This window comes from Tripterygium wilfordii, chromosome 6 (genome assembly GCF_013401445.1).
Source record: "Tripterygium wilfordii isolate XIE 37 chromosome 6, ASM1340144v1, whole genome shotgun sequence".
In the NCBI taxonomy this organism is placed as follows: domain Eukaryota; kingdom Viridiplantae; phylum Streptophyta; class Magnoliopsida; order Celastrales; family Celastraceae; genus Tripterygium; species Tripterygium wilfordii.
Genome location: NC_052237.1, coordinates 11,955,470 through 11,970,115, shown reverse-complemented (window position 1 = coordinate 11,970,115; position 14,646 = coordinate 11,955,470). Strand labels below are relative to the sequence as shown.

The 14,646-nt window shown below is 38.3% G+C and overlaps 3 protein-coding genes across 3 annotated transcripts; 2 read left to right on the top strand and 1 right to left on the bottom strand.

The window, feature by feature from the left end:
- The first annotated feature begins 647 nt into the window (after positions 1-647).
- On the top strand, positions 648-2,941 carry LOC119999305 (thioredoxin H-type-like). Its single transcript, XM_038846800.1, has 3 exons — positions 648-808; positions 2,292-2,414; positions 2,534-2,941. The coding sequence occupies exons 1-3, from the start codon at positions 725-727 to the stop codon at positions 2,678-2,680; spliced, it is 354 nt and encodes a 117-aa protein (XP_038702728.1). The 5' UTR covers positions 648-724; the 3' UTR covers positions 2,681-2,941.
- A 2,325-nt stretch (positions 2,942-5,266) lies between these two features.
- On the top strand, positions 5,267-10,059 carry LOC120000485 (cytokinin dehydrogenase 5-like). The gene is made up of 5 exons (XM_038848580.1): positions 5,267-6,128; positions 6,455-6,582; positions 6,804-7,067; positions 7,565-7,830; positions 9,589-10,059. Exons 1-5 carry the CDS (start codon positions 5,531-5,533, stop codon positions 9,914-9,916), a joined length of 1,584 nt encoding a protein of 527 aa, XP_038704508.1. The 5' UTR covers positions 5,267-5,530; the 3' UTR covers positions 9,917-10,059.
- A 143-nt stretch (positions 10,060-10,202) lies between these two features.
- On the bottom strand, positions 10,203-14,288 carry LOC120000486 (probable ubiquitin-conjugating enzyme E2 18). Its single transcript, XM_038848581.1, has 6 exons — positions 14,129-14,288; positions 13,892-13,995; positions 13,712-13,814; positions 13,410-13,473; positions 10,618-10,706; positions 10,203-10,497 (listed from the first exon to the last, which is right to left on the bottom strand). Exons 1-6 carry the CDS (start codon positions 14,156-14,158, stop codon positions 10,402-10,404), a joined length of 486 nt encoding a protein of 161 aa, XP_038704509.1. The 5' UTR covers positions 14,159-14,288; the 3' UTR covers positions 10,203-10,401.
- Between the last annotated feature and the right edge of the window lie 358 nt (positions 14,289-14,646).

The window sequence follows — 14,646 nt, the reverse complement described above, 5'->3', positions numbered from 1 at the left end:
TGTCTTTACACGAATTTGGAGAGAGTATCGTGAGAGAGATTCTTCTCATGTGAATTCTTTGTGTTTTTTTGCTCTAATGGAATGTAGAAGTCTCCATGTTTGGAGAGTTGTAACCTCTCTCCATCAAGAGTTACAACTCTTCCATATCTCTCTCAACTGTCCGTGACAATTGAATATGTAAATGTTGTCCTTTATCGTTTGATTTCAACGAGATCTCTATTTATAAAGTTATGTCGGTGAGGAAATTAATCAATCAAATCTCTGATTAATTTTAAGGTATTTGATTGATATAACGTTTGCTGAGATGTTGGACTTGACCATGTTAATTCTTAGTGCAAACGAGATGTCGTAAGTTTAAGCCTTATTGACGTTTTCATTATTGCAATTGCCCCAGCTTATCTCTAGCTAATTATATTATCAGCATTAATAACAATATATTCTATTAACAATCTCTAATATTTCCGTATCTATCACGTTTATTTCGTTGATTCTTATCTTTAACCACAGTTGACAACTGACATACGCAAATGCGTCACGTGCTAAACGCCGTCTAAATTCCTAATAGTGGCATTGGCGTAAAAACTAATCAACGCGAAGGTGTTAGTTGTAAACGTCCTTACAGAGTCTTCCCTATAAATACCAAGGCACCCGCTTCGTTCTCTGTACAAATTTCTTCGAAACAAAGAAAACTTGATTCGTTTGCAGGTGGTAAAAAAGAGAAATCATGGCCGCTGAACTAGTCTTTGGCATCCACACTGTTGATTCATGGACTCAGCAGCTCAATAATGCGAAGGAGTCCAAACAACTGGTATTTAATCGCGCTCGTCTCTGTTGTTTTTTCTGTCGACTTTAATGGGTTTTCCCTCTCCATTAATTTTGTGGGGTTTCTTGTTGTGTGGCTTTTGTTTACCTTTTACCTATTTATCGACCTTGATTTTGTTCTAGGTATTGGTTAGGTAATTATGTTTTTTCTCTCACGAGCGTACAAGGATGTGATTCCCGAACAAGTTGTTAGGGTTTGTGCGGGTTCCTATGGATTGATCGTGGGAGCGGGTTTTGATTTGCTAAAATTTTCCATTCATGTGATGGATTACGAGTTTGGTTGTTAATTTTGACTTTCTCGTATCTTTGATTGCTTGGGAAATCTGAAAAATTTTCGATTCTGATTTATGAACTGTGGATGTTGAAAGGGTGAATCTTATGAAAGCGATACTGATGGAATTCGATTGTTGTTGATTTTAAGAGCAATTGTAGGAACTTTGGAACCAAAAAAGTCAAACTTGTGCGATTTAGGTGATTTTGTCCTATTGTGCTGTTAGGGCAAAAAAAAAAAAAAAACACTACACATTGGGGACAGGAGCAGAGTTGCTTCGTTTGCATCATTGAAACCTATGTGTCGTTGGTTCAAAGCTCAGAAACAGCCTTTATGTACAAGCCTTTTGTTTTTAGTCATACTGTTAGTGCAGAAATGTATATACAATAGGTAAAATCAATTTGATCATATGAGAGGCCCCTAGTTGAGAGGTTCGGAACCTCACCTCATGTACTCAAGGTGCAAGGTTCAAACGCCCTCCCCATACCTTAGCCACATAATATGTGAAGAGGTTATTTTCAGGAATTGAATATGTGATTTTTAGGTTACACTCTTGCAACTCTACTAGGGTCACATGCTTGCTTGTAGGAGGAAAAAAAAACAGTTATTCATATGAAGATTTATTTACATTTCATATTTCCATTATGTGGCACTGTGCAACCGGATAGGAATGCTTTTACTCAGATACACTTAATGTTGGTTGTAGCCTAATCTTGAAGCTCTTCTAAGATCGTATCCAAAAACAAGTTATAATTTTTCTACTAAGGAAAAGGTTGTAACTCAACATGTAAGGAAGTTTCCTTTGTGATGTAGAAATGCCCTTAATCTATTAAAATCAACTTCTGTATGAGCCTAAGAACACTATTATGGCAAATGCACACAAGTTTTCGCTTACTTGGTTAATTGCGTTGTCATCTGAATCTCTATTGCCCTATGTAATTATATTTGCTGCTCAAGGGGTTTGGAACTTGAATAAACAGTCCAACTCAATGAAAGTCTGAGAATAATGGTTTCCTTTGTGATAATTCGAGGATATTTGTTTCCTTATATGTGATGCTCTTATCCTGCCCTTACAGTTTGTTGGGGTTCTGATAAGATAAGTATGGTCTATCTTTTTTGCTGTGCTTGCCATTAAAATTTATTTGGCATAGATGCCTGTACTTTTGTAGTTATCATCATAAGAAATGTATTTTGGCAGGTTGTTGTGGACTTTACGGCTACTTGGTGTGGTCCTTGCCGTATTATTGCCCCAATCTTTTCAGAGTTAGCCAAGAAATTCACTAATGTCATCTTCTTGAAGGTTGATGTGGATGAACTGAGGGTAATGTACCTTTTATCATCAATCAGTATCTTTTATCAATGCGCAGTGCAGCTCCCACAATTGTATGATTGCAAATGTTCATTTGTTCCTTTTATCTCTGACAAATTGTTTATCTGCAGACTGTTGCTGAGGAGTGGTCTGTGGAGGCAATGCCAACTTTCATTTTCTTGAAAGAAGGCAAATTAGTGCACAAGATTGTGGGTGCCCGGAAGGATGAACTAGTGCAGGTGGTAGAAAAGCTTGCAACTGAAACTGCCTCTGCTTGATGCATGAGGAGTGCTGTGGGTTTCTTAGTTGTTTCTAAATAAGAAAACTATTATCTAAAACATGTCTTATGTGTTTGTGTGCTGCTACATATAACTCTGTATTTGGGTAATGTTGGACTGTAAGTAGAATGCCTTTGAACAGTGGTTCCTTTGGCATCCAATTTATGGTGACACTGTCCTGTATGGCTTTGTTATGTTAAAGGCTTGATTCAGTGTTTTTTCTTTCTGGTTGTGTAAATAAGATCGCCCTAGCTATTCTTGATAATGGACTGTATTGCTTCCTCATCAATGTGTCCTTGGGACAAAAGGTACCTTGTCTTCCTCGAGACAAATTGATGAGAAACAGCTGCTGCAGGAAAAGGACAACAAGAAATAGGCAAAAACAAACAAAGCCCATGCTAGTAAACATTTGACAGGGGATATTAGTAATAACTAGGGATGAATATGGTAACTTTGAAGAGTTGAGGGACGATTTTAAGGGTAAAAAAAGTTTGAAGACGAAAATGAAATCAACGGTATAGTTGAAAACCAAGTATATTTTTGCCATTTTCTTTTCGATAATATTTGGTTTCCATGTATTAAATCTACGGGCCGCTGGGTTATGATTGAAGTTCAGGCCTGCACTCATTGGGCTTTGTAATTTTTATTCCATAACTCAGATGGGCCTTCTTCTTGGCTGCATTAAAAGTCCAAAATCAGTGATGAAGAACCTAACCAATCAGCTTCGAACATCGAGGCTAAAGAAAGTACAGAGACAAATCAACTGTATTTCTCCAGGATGTGAAATCGGTATTCTTGAGTTTAATTGCAAGCTGAGAGTGAGGATTGATGGCAGCAAGAGACTTGCCATTAGAATAGCTTGCAGAGACAATGCCATCTCCATGTGAGGTAAAAGAATGAGTAGCCATGGAGGTAGATGATGAACTTGGAGAAGAACTCAAATTCTCTTCCTGCCCATGGTTTGTATATACGAAACGAACTCCTTTTCCCCCTCTTCTCGAATTGATGATTTATTTGTCACTTTTAGTGGGAATCTCGATAGTGTGCACTTTTGGGTTGAGCCTACAGGAAAATGATCCCGCCTCTCCCACTCGAATTCATGACAAAAATACGTGCAGACTTATTATAAAAAAAGTGACCACAATATATACAAACAATATGTATGAAGAGAAATATTGCATATAAGAACAACGTTGCAATGGACAAGAAAAATTATTGTGCGTGTGTTGTGAGTGTATATATATTACAATAAAATAATAATAGTATGAGAATGATTCGAGTTGGTGCAAGATTCCATGGCGTACTTAGGATGTTATGCATAGATATACATGATTTGGGACCATAGATTGAAATTATTCAACAATGATGTGGCAACAATAACAACAATTATATATGCTGGTCTCGTGATATCAATATGCAATAATAATTTACCAAGATTTTGTGCTAGATTTTATTCCTGCCTGGCCTACCAATTTTCTTGCAGGAACACATGCACCACATTTCATATATATGACTTTGTCTTAATGGTTTCTGGATATGGAAATAAACTGCATTTCTCTTCGATTAATTCCAAAGCTCGTGAAGAAACCAACCAAAAATGGCAAAGTAGTCGGTGTAAAGTCACTTCACATATTATATTGCTGCCAATTTTGTTCTCGAACAACTTGTAGTGACAATAATAATCTTTGCTTCTCCAATAATTGATTCGCAACTTGTGTAGTTACTTTGTTTCAATTTTTCCTTCTTTTTTTTATATTGTATTTGTTGTAGTACTGGTGACAAATCAATTACAAATATGTTGTCAGAATTGTGTAAAATTTAGTTGGGAGGGACTCGTTTCGAGAGTGTTTTCTTTACGTCTGGTGAATCCCAGCGTACATTAAAAATTGGTTAGACTTAATCGTTTGTTTTTGACCACGTCAGTGCTTCAAATCTCATGCGTTGTACATGTTGTTAGTAAACATCAATGAACTCGCTTACCCAAACTTGATTATTATTGTAAGATATTGTCCTCTTTTCCAAGTTCAAATCCAACCCATCACATGTTTGTTACGTCTGAAAGTACCATATTCTCTTCAATAATAGAAGCTACATAGATATTATATACTTGCCTTTGTCATTGATACACATTCAACTATTCATTTGGAGATACATGACAATTATGGTCTAGTACTAATGGCATGTTTTTCTTCAAATAATTCTATGTACGAGTTTACAAGGTTTGATTCTCCTCTCAATAATGTGACTGTCACGGGAGTAGGTGCATCATGAAAATCGATCAAGTACATGAGGAATCCCCCTTGGACATGAATTTCTACTTTCTTACTTTCTCGTACAAGAAAAATTCAATTCCTAAAGCTTCTTCAATTCCCATATATATATATATTTGTATGTACGTATGCATAGGTGGATGCATGGAATTTCAAAAGTGAGTTGAGAACTTGAGTTCACTTTTGAGATTCCAAAGAGATGATCTAACTCAACATAACACAGTCGCTGTTATACTCACGTGTCAACCTCACTTCTCGCACGTGAATGGCCCCGTGTCGTTCCTATAAATACAGGACCCTGTATTGCAATAGCGAAATACTCACACAGAGAGAGAGACGCTAGTCAGAGTCTCTGTACACCCGACCACAGCAGAATTTTCTACCTCTGTTCTCGCTTTGCTTCATGTACGTAATCTGTGCATGTTGCGCACAAAATCTTTAAAGTGCAATCCAGGCTTACCTTAGCACCATACCCATCACCGCTCTCTTCTTCCTTCCGCCTTTCTGCTCCAATTTCTCTATAAATTAAAACGGTGTCGTCTCCTCTCCTTTAACAACAACATTATTTTGATCCTCTGAAATGGCTTCTACGGCTGCTAAGCTTGTACTGCTCAGTTTCGCTATATCTCATTTAATTGTAACCGTCGGATTGACGGCGGACCCCACAGCGCTTCTACGGCTAGGAGTGGTGGACGGGTCACTGAGCGTCGATCCATCTGACGTGGAAACGGCGTCGTTGGATTTCGGGATGCTGAGCCGATCCCAGCCGCCTATGGCTGTGCTGCATCCGGCTTCGGCGGACGATATTGCTCGGCTTGTGAAAGCGGCTTACAAGTCGGCTCATGGGCTTAGGGTCTCGGCCCGGGGTCACGGGCATTCAATAAACGGACAGGCCCAGGCGAGTAACGGAGTGGTGATAGAGATGAGCGGGTCGGAGTTCGGGAATCCGGGTACGGTTCCTCGGGTTTGGGTGAGAGAGCAGTACGTCGACGTATGGGGAGGGATGCTGTGGATAGATGTGTTGAAGAGGACGGTTGAGCACGGATTGGCACCAAAGTCATGGACAGATTACTTGTACCTTTCAGTTGGAGGGACACTATCTAATGCTGGGATTAGTGGACAAGCCTTTCACCATGGGCCTCAGATTAGTAATGTCTATGAGCTTGACGTTGTTACTGGTCAGTTTTCATTTTCTTAAGTAATTGCATGAAATTAAATTAAAAATGTCCATTTTTTAGGATAATTTAGGAAACACCTAGGCCCGTCATAACAGTCCGCAATCCGTAGATAACAGGTAAGACTGGCCAAAGTCCATATGGGAGAAATATGACTTCTAAGCCATCCTCGGAAGTGGGTAGGTAGGTCCACGGAATTCTCCCGGCTGATTCGGTTATCCGCAATAAACTCAGATATATAACCAACGCTTCGTGGTTTAAGAAATGTCAATGGTTTCACACGAGTTATGTATGCAGCTAACATTATGTAAATATTTTTTGGGTGACAGGGAAAGGAGAGATCTTGACGTGTTCAGAGAAAGAAAACCAAGAATTGTTTTATGCCGTTCTTGGTGGTCTAGGACAATTCGGAATCATTACTAGGGCAAGAATTGCTCTTGAACCAGCTCCCACAAGGGTACTCTCTCTCTCTCCCCTCTTTCTCTGTCTGTCTCTCCGTCTCCATATATATGTACAAATGGGTTTTGGTGGGGCACAAAATTTCCTAGTATTGGTCGATGACAAAACTGAAAAGGCAAGTATGATGACCAAAACAGTTGGCAATGTCGACGTCGTCTCTTTATTAACGTGATCTTATTTTTTTTATATATATGTGTGTGTGTGTGTCTGTATGTATAGGTTCGGTGGATCAGAGTATTGTATTCCAATTTTGCGACTTTTACCAGAGACCAAGAGTATCTGATCTCTTTGGACGACCAAAAATTCGACTATGTGGAGGGTTTTGTAATAGTAGATGAGGGGCTCATCAACAACTGGAGGTCCTCTTTCTTTTCCCCACGTAACCCTGTTAAGATATCATCACTTGGGTCTGATGGGTGTGTTTTATACTGCTTGGAGATCACCAAGAACTACCATGACTCCACTGCTGATACTCTTGATAAGGTAATTACTCTACTAGCATGCATGCATACATACATACATACATACATATATATATATGGGGCATGCATTACACAAGTTGAAATATAATTAAGGCAGTAGTACCACACATAATAATATTCTACCGTTTAGTATTTGATGTTTCATTCAAATAAGGTGGCCGCCGCAAGAGGTTGCTTGTGTTAGTTACTCATATGCAAATGGGTTGCTTGCAACATTATAACTGCGACACTAATTAATTTGGTAGTTGTATTTGGACTTTTTGGGACTTGTTTGGTGTATCAACTTTCAGGCCCATACATACAGTACCGTTAAGATGCGGACGTCCGTAACTCTGTTTTTTAAACTATTCTAGAAAGTGAAATATTAAGTAAAGTTCATTGGTTTGAACCAAATTTGTTCAAATAATAGCGGAGCCCCACTCGCCAAAAAATCAGCAAAGTCCGTAACTTTACGAACATTCCCATCTGAGCATTATTATATATATTTTTTGATTGCAGGAAGTGGAGTCTCTATTGAAAAGATTGAATTTTATACCAACATCAGTGTTCACCACCGACCTACCTTACGAGGACTTTCTGGACCGGGTTCACAAGGCCGAGTTGAAACTCCGGTCCAAGAATTTGTGGAACGTACCACACCCTTGGCTCAATCTCTTCGTCCCTAAATCAAGGATTGCTGACTTCGATAAGGGTGTCTTCAAGGGCATTTTGGGAAATAACAAGACCAGTGGGCCCATTCTCATTTACCCTATGAACAAAAACAAGTGAGTACATAGATACACGTACATATACAGATTAATTACTACTGCTTACAAATATATGACCATAGTGGTTGGTATTCCAATTAGCTCAACTGTTGAGTTGTACGCATAGGATTTCGTGTGCATCACATGAGATATGTGGAATTCATAAATTCATTTGAATTTTATGCGTCCAACTCAGCAGTTGAGATGATTGAGATACCAACTATTAAGATCTTTATTATTTTTAAATTTTTTGATAACTTGCCTGTCATGACATGATGTGTGATTATAGGTTAAAGTGTAGAATGATTTTTTAATAGTTTAAAGTGTCTGATTGATGCATGGGTTGGCATTGTTTATTTGCTTTTGCTTATCGAATTAAACGATTGCAAATTACAAATATACAGATTAAGCACACACAGTGATGCCAACTCAACGTACTGGATTTGGATTTGAAGTGCCAATCGAACGAGGGCTCCTATAATAAATGTCATTGTAGTTTTAATCACATACGTTTAGTCTGTTCATAAATTCAAAAAATTGTGTGGATCCCACACTAATAAACAAATTATACGTATGTGATTAAAATTGTAGGAAAATTACGGTGACTTCTATACTGTAGAGCAGAGACCCTTAACCCATATATTCATTACTTGTTTAAGGCATGTGATTGTGAAAAGAGCCTGATAATAATTGGAGGCACTTGCGTCACAAAACACAGCAAACATAACCCATCAAACCTCCTTTCGTGATATATATAGATACATCTGACAATAATGTTGATATATATAGGAATCAATACATTGAATTTGTACCATACTATATATTGGTTAGAAATGAAGAATCACTGTGTGGGCTTAGTGTAGTATTTGTTTTTTGAGGAGTCATAAACATGGGTTATGGAGACCTGAGAGGATTGATTTGATGATGAGTGTCCTTTTTGACTATAGTCTTGGCTTAAGCGGGAGGAGGACTGGAGGAGGAGAATGTGAATATCATCATGCTTTGAGGGACATTATTTGACCCTATGTGACTACTGGTCCTAGAGAAAAACGACTAAATTTCCCTTGACCCGAGTTAAGAGTCCCTACAGTAGAGAAGTCACTCCAATTTATTTTTTTACAGTTTTAGTCTATTACTCACAGACGTAGGCCGATTGATTTACTAATGTTAAGTCCACATAATTTTTTGAATTTAATAAAAAAAAATACATTTGTGATAGTGACTTCTGTTGCAAGGCTCTCGTCGGCACTTGATCCCCATATGCACAAAACAAACACAACAGCTGCATATTTGCTTGTAGAGCTAGAACCAGCTAGGATTGACAGAACACTTTCTTTCTTTCTTTTCTGTTTTTTTTTTCCTTCTCTTTTTCACGGTGTTAGACTAGGAAGAAGCCAAAAAACAAATAATAGATGGCAATGATCATCCAATTGTGAGAGATTCTCTTGTCAGAAGATCTTCCTTTTGATGGGAATTGGTGTTCATGTCATTGTTTCGATAACTAGATCCCATAGGGACATTGCCGTTAATGACATATCATCTGCTTATTGGGTCCCAATGTTTCGTTCAAAACCATCAATCCCAACACACACACAAACTTAACATCCATAGGCCATTTTCAAAAGGGATTAAGAGTGTTGTAGTAGAAGTCATTGCAGTTCCAATTTTAATCATAGACGTTGTTTAGTTGGTAAATAGACAGGATGTTTGTAATGGTCCCTGCAGCTTCGTCCGTTTTCACAGTTTCTAATTAAAATTGATTGTGATTCGGTGCAGATGGGACCAGAGGAGCTCGGCAGTGACACCAGATGAGGACGTGTTTTATTCGGTGGGATTGCTCAGGTCGGCATTGGATGATGGTGAGAAGACCCATAGCTTGGAGTATCTGACCAATCAGAACCGTCAGATCGTCAAGTTCTGTGATGATGCAGGGATCAAGGTGAAGCAGTATTTGCCTCGCTATGATACACGAGAGGAGTGGATGGAACACTTTGGAGATAAGTGGGACTTGTTCTATCAAAGAAAGATGGAATTCGATCCCAGATTCATTTTGGCTTCTGGACAACGTATATTTGAACCCTCCTCCCCAATTAAAACTTCATGATAATATACGTAGACTCACACCATTATATAGATAGTGTACTAACCTAGGTATCGACGATAAACCTGACGGTTATCTTAAGAGTTCTGAAATTGTTGAACTGAAAAACTTGTCAAATGAGCAAACCAAAATCCTATATGATTTTTGATCTGCAAGGCCAATGCAGATCAACAAATATAAACAACTGCAATTGGAGATATGATGGATGTTTCCAAGAGAACCAGCAGAAAAATGCAGATCAACAATTATAAGCAAATGTGAGCTTATATAACTATTTGCACTTGTTGAGGAAGATTTAAATTGGGAAGGCCGCCATCATATCCAAAAGATATAAATATAGTTACACCATTCATAGAAAGGAAAATGTAGAAAGGTTAGCAGACTTTTGCGGGCATGGCCATGCCAACCCCATTCCCACTGCCCCTCTGATATATATTGTCAGAAGGCTCTCATTTTTATACACGGATAATACATGATCTCATTAGAAATCAGACCTTATCGTCGTGGAACCACCATCTAGTTTCCTTGGGGGATCTTCCATTCCTACAGTTCTTTACATAGCGGTCATTATCAGGTGGCCGTTGCTGCATCACGATAGTGTACATGAGTGATGCCCAAATTACTAGTTTTTCTAACAGATAAAAGTAAATTATAAAACAATAAATGAGCAAAAACTTAAAAAGCCAAAAACATTTCAACCAAACCTTCAAAGTTGAGCTTGACAACATAGAGAGAATGCTGATGCAGATGGAACTGACAGTCATGGCGGGGGACCACGAATCGTAAAGAATATCTACAAATACAGAGGACAGTCCTTAGATGACAGCTTACAAGACAGTGGAAAAGTTATACATGCTTTAATGGTTTCAGATGTCAGCCTCTCGATGACAGCTGACCACAAGCACTCTCTTTTGTAGAAGGAACCAAAAGTTTAGATTGAGAAAACTATCCAAATCTCCTTTAACATCTTATTCTAGAGACAATATTTCATACCACGGATGCACATAGCAACTAGCCAATGCAAATGGGTACAAAGTGATTGACATGCCATCTAAAATATGGCCAACAAACTTAAATACTGCTCTGTGCCTCTGTGGAGTTGTAAAGTCAGATAAGTGATTAACATTCGATCTAAAACTTCTCTGTGTTCTCCTCAACCTTGAACTCAACTTGAGCGGAAAAAGACGACAGGAATATATCATTTTCTTTCCTTCTCAATTTTCCAACATCGACATATGTAGTAGAATGTCTAGGTGAGGAATTCCGCAGAGTGTAAGCAATGATGGTATTAAGGAAATCCCTAAGCAGGGGATAGAAAAATATAGACATAGCTATAATATGTAAACTATGGGCTAGCAGGGTCCATTCTTTTAATCGGCTGTACACATGCTAAGTGGCTAACATTTGGATAATTTGTACATGGGGGCACATGTGGATGCACATACAACACACAAATGAACACACATGGTAATATTATTACCCAAAAATCAAGATATCTGCCAATAGTACATTCTTACTCCAGGCAGCCTCTGATAATCATTGTTACGTCACAGTTTCCCTAAAGCTTTATTTTACAACATAGGAAGCATGGACATAAACAGAGTCAGGGTTATCTTGTTAAGACAGAATACAAGCCAGACTCAGCTCTGGGTTTCACCTGACCATTTTATCATACACATAACACCTGTACCCAAGTTGAAACACACCCTAGAGTGTCTAAATCAGTATTCAAGACATCGCCTACTCAATTTTTTTGGGCTCTTCCCAGCTATTACTCTCAAATCTTTCCTTCCCTTTTTCACTCATCACCTCTCTCTCAAGTCGAAATTGTCTCTCCCTCTCTCCATCCTTCTCTCTCTGAATCTCTAAGTAACTGAACCCTTGATCCCACTGTAAAAATCAACATTCAGAACACTGAAGAAATTACTAAACCAGATCATGGGTTTGTACTTCCCAGAAAGCTCTCAGTACAGTCAAGCTCAGAAGGGTTGCGAGGAGAAGCCAGGTTTCCAAGAAGAAGTCAATAAAACTTAGACATGGCCAGGATCTATGTTGAGACATTCATGTCTCTTCCACAGCATATCCGAATGACGTCAGAAGCCTATCAAGTAGTGTTTGAATGAAAACAAAAGGGGGCAAGAATATGTCCATTCTTCCTAGAGTACCCAGTGTTCAATTTGAAAGGGGAAGACTAGGCTTAGATCTGTCACCTTAAAGGCCATCATGGATGCATTTGTTTCAGCAATAATATGTAATATTCGCTTGTGTAGAATTCCAAAGGCAATGTAACATGCACTATGTGACACAAGGAGCTCTCATAAATTGAAACCTGAATAAATATTAACACTATATGTGGCCCGGTGGTAGAGTTGCAGGGGTGCAACCTAGAGGTCACACGTTCAATTCCTGGAAACAGTCTCTTCACATATTATGTGGGATAAGGTCTCCGTACATCCTGTTTGTTCCCAATCCTGCCCACTATGGGAGCCTTGTGCACGGGAAATATTTACTTTTTACGTAATTCACTCAAAAAAGTTACATCCCCAAACAACGGATAAATTGAAGCCTAATAGCCACCATCAGAAACAATTTTAAGAACCACTAGGGTCACGTTCACAAGGAATAGACACATGTACACATCAATCTCCTTTGAGATCAAATAGGCAAATAGGCACTAAAACAAACCATCAGGTAAGACATAGTTTTAAGGAAATTTACACTACATCCATGTACAGATTTTTTCTGGTAATGTAAAATGAAACACATGTTTCTATCAAACACTGGAGAAGGAAAAACAAAAAATGAGATCCAATTCAGGAGCCCAAACGAGACATGCACACAGAAAGATCCTAGTTACCTAATTGAAGATCTATTACCACATGAACCAACCATCTATGTATATATATCCATCTATATTTTTTATCTACACAAACAGATACTCATTTAAAGAACACAAGGAACACATCACAAACGCCCAAAACAAAATAAGGGCAAAGAGGAAAGAACAAGATCTGATAGCTGAGAACTAAATCCACCACACAGACCAAGCTTTCAAGCAAACATCAATATTTATTACTATGAGTACCAAAAACAATTTGCTCTGAAAATACCACCAAGCCTCCAGACATGACATGACTACAGAGAAATAAAAAACACTAAGAAAACAAGTAATTCTCAATATAGGAATGATTTCAGGCTAACCAAGGAGCGAATATACCGAACTTGAGTTGGACTGATTAAGACGACAAGAAAAAGAGTTTTCACATCAAAACTGAGTTTATAACTTCTTGTTTTAAACCCTGTAAAACTGAAAAACTATCAGATGATCAAATTCATTCTGCAAAACAAAATAGACTCATATAGTCATATTCATTACCAATCAGTCTCATCCCTACAATTTTGCAAGAGTAAAATGACCAGACACTTGATGAAAAGGCAAAATGAGCAATTTCAACAATATGAAAAAAAATTGAATGCAGAACAAACCAGGCAATACCTAGACAAATATGCCCATTGCTGTAAATGTGAGGATGCAAAGGAGCCGGAGGGACAAACACCACCTGTTTAACACCATGTGAAAAAAAATAAGGGAAAAATCAAAAGTATTAGTGCAACAACATTCATCATTTAAATCAATACCTTGTGCCTAGAAAGATAACAAAGCAAGAACCCGCAACTTTGACAGACAAAGCAATTTAAAGTTAGACTCTAGAGAGATTCAAATTTTCTACATAATTATAATTCCAATATTGTCAGGGCATCCAAACGGAAAATACGTATACGTATAAGGATAAATACTTGAGGTGCTTCCATAGGGTAATGATCGGGAAAATCTACTTGAAGCTGATACGTTTCATTCGCATACAGAGTCCCTGGAGCTCCGTTGACTTCAATTATCCATCTATCCAATTCCAAACAACAAAAATCAATACGATATAAAAATACAATTAGAAGAAAACACGAATTCGAAGACGTTACCTCTGGAGGTTATCAGTGACTTTGTGTTTGAATCCAAGTGGAGGATTCATTTGCCATTCGACAAGCTCTTTCTGCAATCTGTTACATGCGATCTTGCTTAACGCCTACGCAAAAATCAAAGTCAAAATAAGGAAAACCACAATAAAACAAAATTAGGGCAGATACGTACAAAATTATATATACAACATGCGTGTGTAAGTATAGGCGCTACGACGAGAGAGTGAAGGGGACGGAGACCTTCCGTGACGGGGCGGAGGAGCTGGTCATGGCTTCCACGGCAAGCGAGAGGAAAAACGGGACCGTCTGGGTTTTGTGTTGCTGTACGTTGATGTGAATAAGCAGAGACTACGGGGGCAATTGGGCAAATTTATGTTCTACTGTGTTATTGGTCAAGATTAGTAAGAATATTTGAGAAGATTTGATGAATCGGACGGTGTAGAGTTGTTCGATCGTGATTCGATCTCCACTTGTATTTACACGTGTTGGCATATGATGGGAATGGGATTCTAAGGAATCCCAAAACAATCAGTTGGGCAGATGGGGTGGATGGTTTTGTGTTGCAGTAGGGTTCAGAACTGCCACGTGGCATGCTGATGATAACTTACCTCATATAGTGGGGATGGAGGTTAAATTCTTTTTAGTTAGAATTGATTACAATTCTATCCAAAAATTATGTTTGAATCATGGATTTTTTTTTATACAAATGATATATTGGGGTTTATGAGTTATGATTTAGTGTTTGTATTTAGAGTTTA